This window comes from Bombina bombina, chromosome 6 (genome assembly GCF_027579735.1).
Source record: "Bombina bombina isolate aBomBom1 chromosome 6, aBomBom1.pri, whole genome shotgun sequence".
NCBI classification, from domain to species: Eukaryota; Metazoa; Chordata; class Amphibia; order Anura; family Bombinatoridae; genus Bombina; species Bombina bombina.
In genome coordinates this window covers 886,719,152-886,732,775 of record NC_069504.1, presented here as the reverse complement: position 1 = coordinate 886,732,775, position 13,624 = coordinate 886,719,152, and the positions used below count along the sequence as shown (strand labels likewise).

Below are 13,624 nucleotides of genomic sequence, written 5' to 3'. Positions count from 1 at the left end.
TGAACAAAAATAAATATGGGGCAATATAGGATTAAAGGGAGAGTCTACAATAGAATTGTTATTGTTTTAAAAGATAGATCATCCCTTTATTGCCAATTGCTCAGTTTTGCATAACCAACACAGTTATATTAATATACTTTTTACCTCTGTGATTACCTTGTATCTAAGAACCTTCTTCCAGCCCCCTGATCACATGACTGACTGTTTATTATCTATTGCACTTAGCTTTATGTTGTACTAAATCTTAAAGGGATAGTAAACCCCAAAATTTTCTTTTATGATTCAGATAGAACATACAATTTTAAACAACTTTCCAATTTAATTCTATTATCAAATTTTCTTCATTCTCTTGTTATCCATTGCTGAAGGGACAGCATTGCACTACTGAAAGGAAGCTGAAAATATCTATTTAGCCAATCACAAGAGACAAATGTGTGCAGGCACCAATTAGCAGCAGCTCCCACTAGTGTATGATATGTGCGTATTCATTTTTTAACAAGGGATACTAAGACAACGAAGCACATTTGAAAATAGAAGTGAATTTAAAAGTGTGTTAAAATGACATGCTCTATCTGAATCATACAAGTTTAATTTTGACTTTCCTATCCCTTTAAATAACTTTCTGTGCCTAAACACAGTGTTATCTATATGGCCGACGTGTACTTTCAGTCTCTTTATGTTGAATAGCAATTTAAAAAGCATGTGATAAGAAGCAGCCCTCAAAGGCTTAGAAATTAGCATATGAGTCTGTCTAGGTTTAGTTTCAACTAAGAGGAAAAAAGCAAAATTTGATGATAAAAGTAAATTGAAAAGTTGATTAAAATTACATGTCAATTTAAATAAGCTATCATCTAATTAATTCTTTCCAAATGAAGATTATTTGCTTGAATTGAGAGATAGCTGGCAAAATGATTTTTTTAGATTAGACATAGAGGAATTACAACAATCTCTTAAATTAAAGAACAAATCCTGGGTTCCTATGAATTGTAGAGAATCACATTTAAAATTAAATTAGGAAAACTTATATAAACTAATGCTAAGCTGAATAAGTGGTTTGGAACTAAACATGGCTGTCCTAAATGTGGTTCAGATCAGGCAAATATTATGCATTAACTTATGGTCCTGTCCAAAAATGTTAGTTATGGAGCCAAATAAATTTTTGGCTGAAAAGGAAATTAGTAGTAAAGTTTGATAGTCAAATGTTTCATGTCTTCTTTCTAGTTAAATACACAGAGAAATCTAAGGAAAGTGAACTAATTAACACGATTATTTTTAGTACTAGACATTTGATTTTTACAGGTTGGAAAATCATCTAAAGCTCCCAAATTCTACTTCTAAATGGCAAATTTTGATTGTTTCATTGCCTGAGAATTTGCAGACCCAATTGGTTTTCCCACTCAGGAATACTGAATATGTCTTAAGCAACGTAATAGCTGGTCAATTCCCACAAAGTTGGGCTGGAATTTAGATGGTGCATATTAAAAATATATATTAAATTTTTTATTTTTTCTCCCACGATATGTTCAATATAAAATATATCAATGAATTTATATAGAAGGAATATTTTAGTTCTGAACTTAATTTGTTAACCCATGTATAGAATTCATTCTCATAGGATTTCTTTTTCTCTTTCTATTTTAATAATAGATTAATGGCTATTTGGACCCCATAGATATAGATGATTTATATTTAAGACTATGAGATTAAACTAACTATGCGGTCCTATTGTGTTATGTTCTACAAATATTTTGTTTGTACCAAAATGTTTCTTTGATTTGATTATATTTATGAGTATCGATTGGTGTTATTTTTCTTGCTATATTTTGTTTAAAAACAACAAATAAAAAAAAAATTGCATGTCCTATCTGAATAATGAAAGTTTAAATTTTGACTAGACTGTCCCTATAAGATTATTGTAAAATATAAATACACTTTCGCTATGTGTTTTAAGGAGTTAACTACACAATTACATTAACACACTGCCCCTAAAATAAGACAAAATTGATGACTTGGCTTTTGTTTGGAGGTGATATTCTGTTCTGGGGAGCCAGTTTTTAACTGTGCATGTGTGAAGTCCGGCAAGTGGTGCCCAACTACTGCAGTCTGCACCATTTGTCTATTTATGTCTTAGGTAAACATCATTAAGTTAAAATTAAACTCATGAAGTTGTTCAGAAGTTGCTTAAAATTGCATGCTCTAATTTACTCCTAGTATCAATTTTTTTCGTTCTGTTGGTATCTATTTTAAAAAGCTTGAAATTTAAGCTTAGGAGCCAGCCTATTTTTGATTCAGCACCTGAGTAGCACTTGTTGATTGGATGGCTACATTTAGACACCAATCAACAAGCGCTACCCAGGTGCTGAAACAAAAATGGGCCGGCTCCTAAGTTTATATTCCAGCTTTTTAAAATAAAAAGATATCAATTTTTCTTATATACACATATATATATATATATATATACACACACATATATACACATATATATACATATATATACACATATATATACACACATACATACAAAAATGTTTCTATTAAAAACTATAGTATGCACTGTGCAGCAGCATTTTAAACACAGGACATGCATAGAGAGCCCAAGGTGCTTGTATCATCTGGTAATCTCAAGTTGTTAATAGCCGACATAATACAAGCCTCACTGGCATTCTGAGTAGCTGCAGTTCTTAAAATGCTGGTGCACTGAGAATATCTAGCTATGCTTCACGTGCAGATAAAAATGTTAACACTAAAACAGTGATAACTTAATAGAAACATTTTGCCATTACATGTACAGTATATTGTAAATATGTTTCTATTAAAATATGTAATTTATCTATATGTATTTATATTTTGACCGGAATATCCCTTTAAATACCATTGGGGCTATTAGTTTATATTAATAAAGTGGATTTTAATCCAATTTAATTTTTTATTCATTTTGTGGACCTCAAATATATTTTTAATTTTATCTATGATTAATTTTGATCTGGATGTTGCCATGTCCCTTTCAGAAGAATCGACCTGGTAATTCAGGGCTGGATTGTCCTTTTTAAGTAGAGCCAGACATATACCGCGAGAAAAAGTTCTGTCAAAGGCAAGTTCAGGAAAAAAAACAAAACAATTTGGGATGAGGAGTAGTCCACGTATGCTTTACTTCATTTTAAAAATACTTGAAAAAAAAATAAAGAATAAAATAATTTGACACATGAAAATATTATATGAAATTCAGATTTCAGTGTCCAGAAATAAAGTTTTATGGGCACACAGCCACTCTCATCCGTTTATGTATTGTCTGTGGCTGCTTTTGCACTATGTCAGAATTGAGTAGTTGTGACAGAAAATGTAAGTGGTGCTCTCATCTATTTGATCTTCTGGTGCTCAGTACAATATACGTTGACACAATATTACCAACTCAAAGGAAGACAACGGTCAGAAAAATTCGAAAATTTAAAACAGAATTTTTTCACAAAAATAAAAGATTAAAATAAAACTGAAACAAAAGTAAGTTTCCAAGTGGCTCATTTGTTTAATCAATAAACATTTGAGAGAATCAGGGTCAGGCAACACATGAAGCACCCGGGAAAATATATATATATATATATATATATATATATATATATATATATATATATATATATATATATATATATATATATATATATATATATATATATATATCTTCACCCCTTCCTTTGTCTGTCTGACTACAGCGTACTCTCTTTTTACAGTAACAGCAGCTTTTTAAAGAGACAGACAGATGATTGGATCTGAGTGATTCTGGACCTGGCAGCCTAAGACCTCTAAATCATTCCTCCTCGCTTTAACTCTTTAAAATAATATGGGCAGAAGCACCGTAAGAAGCGCTGCACAGTGCTGATTGAAGGGGTTAGCGTGGCTGAGACGAGCTACGAGCGCTAAAGATTCATGGCCTGCAACTTTTATGGGCATTGGAAATAAATCTTAAAAAGTAAGTACACAACTTATGTACAGAACCTTGCTATAATCTGTTGCTTGTGGAACAGGGGTGACTGCAAACCCCTCAATCTTCAATGTATGCAATCCACATCAATCTTTCAGAGGATTTTATTCAAGCATATTTGCAAAGGTACAAAAGTTAACACCAGCGACATTTTGGGATCCATTCCCTTAATCATGCTCACTGTCTCTTTAAAAATCAGCTGTAACTAAGGCTTTGGTGTTGTGGATTACATACACTGAATGAATCTTAAAAAAGAGAGACATACCCGTTAAAATAAACTTATGATTCAGAAAGAGCATGCAGTTGTATAAGCACTTTCTAGGAAACAAAATTGTACTGAGCATGTGCACAAGCTCACAGGGTATATTTATCCTAGTCTGATTGGCTGATGTCTGTCACATTATACATTGGGCTGTAAAAAAAATGGGAGAAAAATAAAAAATCTGCTTTTTTTAAAAAAAAATCAGAGTAGGTGTTAAAGGGACATAAAACCCAAATATTTTCTCTTTCATGATTCAGATAGAACATACAAGTTTAAACAACTTTCCAATTTACTTCTGTTATCAAATTTGCTTTGTTTTCTTGTTGAAAAACAGGGATGTAAGCTCCTGAGTGTGCACGTGTCTACAACACTATATGGCAGCAGTTTTGCAATAATGTTATACATTCGCAGGAGCACTAGATGGCAGCACTATTTCCTGTCATGTAGTGCTTCAGGCATGTGCACGCTACCTACCTAGGTATCCCTTCAACAAAGAAGGGATCTGATAATGGAAGCAAATTGGAAACCTTTTTAAATTGTATTATCTATCTAAATAATGGGGGAAAAAAAAAAAAGGTTTAATGTCCCTTTAAATCAGTCTTATTATGCGCTTGTTAATTATGTAATTCTACTGCATTATATAAGCCTGGTCCTTAAGTAGCGCAGCAGCACTGATTGAAGGTGTCAGATGGGCTGCGGCGGGCCCCCCAGTGACCGATTGCCCTATGGCTTAGTCCTCACATGGAAGGGATTTGTTTTCTCTTATTACAGAAGTACTTACATTATATTATTTTAAAATAAAACCTGTCAACTGTAAACAGTTTAAAAACAAATAACCTTGAAGATGATCAAAATCCTTTAGAAACATTTATCGAATGTTTTTTTTCTAAAAAAAACAAACAAAAAAAAACCATTAACGTCTATGGGGATTTTTTTTTTTTTACATTAGAATGCTGCATTTAAAATTTCCTTTTAACACTTTCAAAAGGGCTAAATACACAGGGGATAGTGTATATATAAAGTGGCAGTAAACACCTTGACATTGTAATATAAAATATTCATGTGTAGTAAAACAATTTTGCAATAAAATTGTGGGTTTTCCAGTTCCGAGAACTGGAAGTGCATATTGAAGATTTCACAAGACTCGGCTACGTATCTTTCCCCAGTTTGCTTTAGCAGAGTTTATCGGTCAACAAACTATAAAACAATGAATGTTTTAACTAACATAATTGTTTTCAATTAGCCAAACTTGTTATGTGATTAGCCTTTTCAACAGCAATAACAAGTTTGGCTAATTGAAAACAATTATGTTAGTTAAAACATTCATTGTTTTATAGTTTTTGTTGACCGATAAACTCTGCTAAAGCAAACTGGGGAAAGATACGTAGCCGAGTCTTGTGAAGTCTGCAATATGCACTTCCAGTTCTCAGAACTGGAAAACCCACAATTTTATTGCAAAATTGTTTTACTACACATGAATAATAATATTTTATATTACAATGTCAAGGTGTTTACTGCCACTTTATATATACACTATCCCCTGTGTATTTAGCCCTTTTGAAAGTGTTAAGAAAATTTAAATGCAGCATTCTAATGTTAAAAAAAAAAAAAAAAAAAAAAGAGGAGTCATAAAGTGCAAAAATAAAATGCTCTAATATGTTAGTGTATTTTATTATTGCACTATTACTTGTATATAGCTAAGGTGCGCCAACGACAACAGAAAAAAGGTATGTAGCCACCAATCACCAGTAAGCTCCCAGTAGAGGATACAGAGAGAATAAAGAAAGTTTGAAAATAGAACTGAAGTGTCTTAAATTGCATGCTCTTTCTGAATCAGATATTCCTATCCTTTTAAGTATAATGTCTCTTTAAGGGTGTGGCGTTTCTTTAAGAATAGAAAACGTATGTATGCAGGGTGGGCATGTAGGTAAAAGGGAAAGAAAAATGATTGAAAGTGTTAAAGGGACATTAAACACCTTGAAAAAATAAAAAAAAAAAAAAATATATATATATATATATATATATATATATATATATATATATATATATATATATATATATATATATATATATACACACACACACACACATAATGAAACAACTTTGTAATGAATGTTATTTATTGTGCCCCCTTTCATATAATTTCTTTGTAAATCAAGCAATTTCTAATTCTCAGAACTTAAAATGTCCCCTGCTAATGGCCTACTACATATCTGACCCTACCTGACTTAAATCACATAACTGCAAACCATTTTACTTTATACTAACATTATGACAGTGACTTGTCTTGTTGTCTGCAAACTAAAGACAGGATTGGCTCCTCCAGATAAGGCAAATGGTGGGTGGCGTTTGGCTATGGAAAAGTAATAGCAGTAAGAGTTGGTGGATAAGTTATTCTACAGCAATGTCTTGTAAATACAAGTTGATTACCGTCTCTTTAACGGGTGTTTGTGTGTCAGCAGCTGGGGGGGGGGGGTCAGAACAAACACTATTGTGAGATTAGAATATGAATGAGAGGTTAAGTGATTATGTGTTTAAAAAGTAGCAGTAACAAAACAATGTACAAGTTCAGCAGACGTGTGCAAGTGTCTAGAATGGAGGAGATCTGGTGTTAAAATATGCCTGACAGCTGGTCGGTAAGCAAACAACAAACGTTACTGCCATGCAGGATAAATATGCAGCAGCTGTGTTTGTAAGCAGAGAGCTGCACAGGGTGTTTGGGATCAGATTGGATGGAGGTGTAATGACGGGTATGTTAGTGTGAGCTACGTGAATACCAGAGGAGACTCACCTCCTGTAGACAGCAAGGGAAACAGCAGCTGCTGCATTTCAGTGGGCGAGTAAAATGGATGACCTCTCGTCCAGAGTAGTCGCAGACTTGGAGTGTGAGGGGGCGGAGGGAACCGCAGCAGCAGCGTGCACAGACAGAACTTCTCTCTTGCACAGTAAAAATCCTCTGGCCCATAATGTTCCGCAACTCATACTGATTGCATGTCTCAAAACCTGTGACAGCTAGGAAACAGCAAAAAAATAAAAATGTTTAATATACAAACTCAGAGAGAACCAAAGCATACAGTAGGGGGGGGGGGGGGGGGAGTATGATAAATACAGAGTAAAATAATTTAATAAAGAAAATGCAATGTAAATTCCCATATATGTATTACCAGGCTAGCCCTCTAGATTTTATGCCCATACCTCCTGCATTTTTATCTACAATATATTAAAAAGGGACATAAACCCCCAAAATATTCTTTCGTAATTCAGATAGAGCGTGTCATTTTAAAGACAAAACAACAAAAATAAAACCCACCTAATTTACTGATATCACATTTCTTGGTTCACTAGATGGCAGAACTATTTACTGCAATGTAGTGCTCCAGACAACTACCTAGATATCTCTTTAACAAAGAATACCATGAGAAAGAAGCACATTTGAGAATAGAAATAAATTGAAAACTTTTTTTTTTTTTTTAAATAGTTTGCTCTGTCTGAATCACAAAACATTTTTGGTTTTCATATCCCTTTAACAGTAGGTTTTTATAATACAGGACACGTGCACTTGGGAATCATGGCACATTTATGTGCATACATCATTTACATACTTCCTGTTTGTGCATTTTTCATGAAGACATTACACCACTGTATGGCCCATGTGTGTCTGTACGTAGAGCTGTACGCTGCATCTCTCCCACTCATACTACAGTTTTGGATGCAAGTCTTTTTGTAAAGATCAGTTATATGTACTTATATATCCCAGCGCAGAAGGGGTAAAATCTGTCAGGATCTGCTTTAAAGGCACATTGTACTGTACTAATGAAATGCTTCAATTTTATTAGAGCATTTTATTAAATGAATGCACATTGCATACTGTGTGTAATAGCTGTAATGTAGAGCTGCAACAACTAATCTTCATAATCAATTATGAAAATAGCTGTCAACAAATCTCATAATCGATTAGTTTGTTTTTCTACCTTTATAAGTATATATTCGTTATTTTTAGAGCGGACTAGATATTTCCCCTAACCTTATAGCTGGTTATTTACCATTGCATATAGATATTCAAGATATTTTTTATGTTAGAATGAAGTCAAGGATTACTTTATTTAGAGGCCCCTTGCCAAGGTAGAAAACACGTAGCATTGGTGAAGAGCTAACAAAGATAAATATCCCACTTTGGTGAAATTGGCAAACCCCTACTTATGCACCTCAACAGCCTTTTCTCTGCTGCAGGAAATATAGCTGCAAACAGAGAACCAGCCTTAGCCAGAAGCATGTGGACATGTTGAGATTTTTGCATTTCAATGCAAAGTATCTGAAAGAGTGAATAACAGAATGTTATTAACAGTGATAGTCTAACTCTTTCTAGCTCTACCTCTTTTCAAACAGTTTGTGGTTTTGTTTTGTTTAATTATAAACCTGTGCTCTGCTGCTTAAAAATTGAAAAAACAGTTGTGTTAATGTAAAGTTTTAGTCTGAAGTTTATATTTGTAACACTCATTATGTGGATTTTATTTAAAACATAGAAAACTTATTGATAATCTTTTTATCCGATTAATCGGAAAAAAAAATAATCGGCCGATAAAAATCGATTATGAAAATAGTTAGTTGCAGCCCTACTGTAATGCACTGCTGCTCATGAGCTGGAAATGGTAAGATAAGCCAATCACAAGAGGCATGTGCAAATATGTGCCAGTCGCCAGCCATACAATAGTCTGCAGCAAGCATTTGCTTCAAACAAATAAATTAGAGCAGGCCATACAATAAAATTAACCTTCAAGTTAAAGGAACATTAACAACATTAAAACTGCATACTCAGCAAGCGCATAATAAAAATACAATGCAAAAACATTTACAATGAATTTTTAAAAAAAATGGAGTAGATTTTTCTGACAAATTTTAAAAATGTACTTTAGTTTGGCGGCCCTCTTTATCTTGTGACAGCCATCAGTCAAGCAAAGAACTTTTGCACATGTTCATTAGTAGCTGGTGCCTCAGAAAGTGTACATAAAAAACTGCACAAATTTGGAATGGAAGTAAATTGGTGCTCTATCTGTATCGTGAAAATTGTATTTTGACTTAAGTGTCCTTTTAACATATAAACAATTCAAAGTGGGTGACCGGGAGGTGAGGAGCTATACGGTGGTAGCATGCAGCAGAGCTCTGTACAGAGAAACAGCGTCCTACTATTCCCTGAAGCAAACCGCAAGGAGAACACTCAGCAAGCTGGCCTTGGCATCCTGAGTGCCCGGTACCCGCAACTGACAGCGGGAGGCTTGACAGCCCATTGTTGGCAAAAGTCCGGTCCCAACAGCTTTGCGAGAGGACCCTTTGCCCAGGTCAATTGGAGGAGCCGTCAGCCGAAACCATTCAAAAACAACTTAAAAAACACTCCAAGGATATAGCTATGTTACATGAGACACACCTTAAAGAGAAGGAGATTAGTAAGCTACAATTGGGATGAGTTAGGGAAGTAATTGCAACACCATGTCCAGTTGCGATACTGTTAAATAAAGCGTTAGAATATAAGATTTTGGCAAAGGATTTGGATATAGAAGAAGATTCATAATTTTACAGATCAAAATTCAGGGAAGGTCTCTGATACTATGCAATATGTATGGGCCTAATAAATTGGATAGAGCTTTTTGGAACGAAATGCAAATTAAACGAATGAATTTCAGCTCGGGGAATATTATTTTGGCAGGCGACTTAAACATGGTAATGCATCCAACCAGATTAAAACCATCTACAAATAAAAATAGTAAACAAGAAGCTAAATTACTCAAGAGCTTTTGTAGAAACTTAAGACTTAAAAGATATCTGGAGATTACAGAACCCAGAAGCAAGAATGTTTTCATGTATACCAAAGAGTCATAAAACCATGTCAAGAATTGATGCTTTTTTAGACCTATTTGGAATAGAGATGTTAACAGACAGAGATTATTATATCTGACCATGCCATCATCTCACTTAATTTACAGATTAAAATGACTAAAATAAATATTGCAAAAATTCTTTTTCCCCACCTATCTTTGTACAAATGTACAATTTAAAGAGTGGTTGAAACGGAAATGGAGTGAGTTCTGTTTTTTTTAATAGAGTATAAAAGATAAGTGTGAAATATTTTGGGAAACATTTAAAGCCGTTATTAGAAGGGAAATAAAGCTTACCCGATTGGGAAAAAATGAGAAACAACGAAAGGATATACAATTATCAGGCCAGGTGAGTAACTGCTATAATGCATATTTAAGTGATCCATCAAAGGAATTGTAGGCAAAATTTATGGCACAGGGGAGAGAAATTTTCCTTACGTGGTGCTTATTGGTGGGTAATTTTATCCACCAATCAGCAAGAACAACCCAGGTTGTTCACTAAAAATGGGCCAGCATCTAAACATACATTGTTGCTTTTCAAATAAAGATACCAAGAGAATGAACAAAATGTGATAATAGGAGTAAAATTAGAAAGTTGCTTAACCCTTTGAGTGCTAAGCACTTTCCCACCTGGGTGCTGAGCCGATTTGAGTTTTTTTTTTTTTTTTTTTTAAATAATTTTCTTTTTCTTTCAGATCCCGCAAAACGTGAAGCCCCGGCGATGCCTGTCACTATACAGGCCCAATCACCGGGGTAGGAGCCCCCAAATCTCCCTCAAGGTGGGAGAGTGCTGGCGACGGCTCTGAGCCATAGTTAGCATCAGAGTGGGAAACTCTGCGATGGCTCAGAGCCGTCGTTAGCACTTAAGGGGATAAAAATGCATGCTCTAAAAAGGGGCGGAGCCGGCACTGAAGCGAGATGGCCGCACCTTAGGTGAGCTCCGGTGCTTCGGCCCGTTAAGTACATCCAGAGCTACATAAGACCTGTCAATTTCTCTTTGGGGACAATCACTAAAGACCCGGAGTTGTGCCTGAAGGGGACATATGGCTGCACAGCGTGATCTACTCTGAACCGGGTATATACCGGTCATCCCAAGCTCCGGTGCATAGTTGGAGGTTGCGGTCCGGAGTGTGAACTGTCTCAACATATTAAACATCTGCTGCCAACACCTACTACAAGCGGACAGCAAGTTTGGGGTAAGATGTGTACTTACTGCATGGCACTCGGCTTTTAGCATAGCCAGAAGATCCCCTCTTGTTTGCTGCAGCCGCCATTTTAAGGCAACATACGCACTCTCTTTTCTAGTGCTCCAAGTTAACAGGAGCTGAATAATATCGCCCATGACAAGCTGTTTCAGGAGAATACAAGCTCTACAAATATTTATAAATTCAAGCAAGGGATCAATATATTATAAATATATCTAGGCTTACAGCCATGTGCTAAATATATTTAAACAGGTTTTAATATTTTGCAGCTCACATCACCCTGAAAATGGCAACGCTTTATGGCATATTATATACAAGAGCATATTCAACTTGATTAACACTGGGGTATGCTATAAATGACATAAAATGAAAGTTGAAAGTGCTTCTGGTTAAACCATCACTCCTGTCATCTGTTCAAGCAGAAAAAGAGATTCTCACTTCAGCGCCCATTTTGATGGGAATGTTTATGCAGAGGATTTTAATATAATCACAGCTAAGGATCATTTCAGTAGCCAAGGTTTGCTCCTTACAAGCTGTTTTTGTCTAATAAATAAAAGCCATTGGGGTGACATTTATCTCAGCCTGCTGAAAGTGGAAGCTCCAATATACTGGCAGGTTAATATAGTAATATTTAGGGGTGTTACAATCTTGAGTAGTTAATATATAGTGACTCTACCCAGGTGTTCCCTAACGGCATAATTTTACAACTAGAGAAGACATAAAGTGTAGCTCAGCTATTTGCTTATAAAACGTCTCCTAAGAAGAATCCGCAAAAAAGCAAAGCAAAAATGGCTCTAAAGGAAATCCATCAATGAACAAATACTTTAAGTCAACAGCTCTAGCGACACCAAAAGAAATACCCACTGCCACACAAAGCCCTCAACATTCACACCCATCCAGCTCCTCTGAGTCTGGATCTGACGAAGAAGATAATATGGTCTCTATCCCACAATCAGTGATATCTTCTATTCCCTCAAAGCAGGATTTTTCTTCACTCATTACACAAGTAAAGCAGTGCATTAAGGATGAAATATCTGAATTGAAGAGAGATATTACGGAAATTGGGAATAGAGTGAATTCCTTAGAAGAAAATATCCAAGTACATGATGTGTGTATCTCAAAGGTGAATGACCAGATGGAACTTCAAGATCAAACGATTCGGCAACTGGAGGATAAATTAGAGGACTTAGAAAATAGGTCCAGAAGACACAACATTAGGATACGAGGCATCCCAGAGGCCGTTGACACTTCAATTTTACAGGAATATCTACAATCTCTATTTTCACAGCTTCGAGACCCGACAGACAATTCTGCTGTGGAAATCGATAGGGCACACCGAGCCTTAAGGCCAAAACCCCCAGACACGGCACCCCCTAGGGATGTGATAGTTAAAATCACAAATTATCAAATAAAAGAACAAATTATGAAATCTGCCAGAGATAAACGTCCAATACAAAAAGATGGATCCACCTTACAATTTTTCTCTGATCTTTCGGCCAGAACTCTTGCCAGGAGAAAAGAACTTTCACCTCTTACAAAACACCTTCAAGCCAGGAATATCAATTATAGATGGGGTCACCCATTTCAACTAATGGTCACATGGAGAAACAGAAGAGCAACCTGTTCATCAATCACAGAGATCGAAGACTGCTGCAGGAAACTGGAAATTCCTTTGCCCCACATAGTCTTGGACAATGGTCAGGAAGATACTGTAACAACTGCCTCGCAATCTTCTTCTTTGCCTCAACGTAAGGAGTGGCAGACGGTTAGAAGCAAAAGGGCAAAGAATCCCCTGTCCTCAGATTCTAAGACTCTAGCGGGTTGAAAATAATCCTTGTGAGAGATGTCACATGTCAGTTTGGAGTCTCAGAGTGAATAAAATAGCCTAGTCATCAGGACTAGTGAGTCACCACCTGACTATTTAGTTTGAAACTAGGAGTTTGCCTTAAAAATTTATAAATTTAAAAATTTAAATGAAAAATGAGATTAATTTGTTGGGTTATGTGAAATTCAATAATAATATCTGTACTTTACGGGCTGAATGAGTTCCAATTGGGATCTCAAAGCCATTTCCCTCTATTGTTTATTTAGAGAAAAATTTGGTTATGTTGTTCATGTTGTTTCGGTTCATTTTGTTAGATTTTACTCAGGTTTTGTATTGCAGAGTCATGATATCATACATAGAAACTGCGGGACTCAGAAGATCAGAGTAGGAGTGAATAAGGTAATGCAATGACAGACAAATGTATTCAAATTATTACACAGAATGTCAAAGGTTTCAATGCCCCCAACAAGAGAGCACTTGCTTTAA

The 13,624-nt window shown here is 35.3% G+C and overlaps 1 protein-coding gene across 1 annotated transcript in view; it reads right to left on the bottom strand.

Annotated features, from left to right (window-relative positions):
• The window catches only part of LOC128663862 (phospholipid scramblase 1), a 50,092-nt gene that overhangs the window by 24,373 nt on the left and 12,095 nt on the right, over positions 1-13,624 (bottom strand). The window contains exon 5 of the mRNA XM_053718409.1: positions 7,030-7,250. Within this exon, the coding sequence (XP_053574384.1) occupies positions 7,030-7,250 (221 nt within the window). The remainder of the gene's footprint in view (positions 1-7,029; positions 7,251-13,624) is intronic.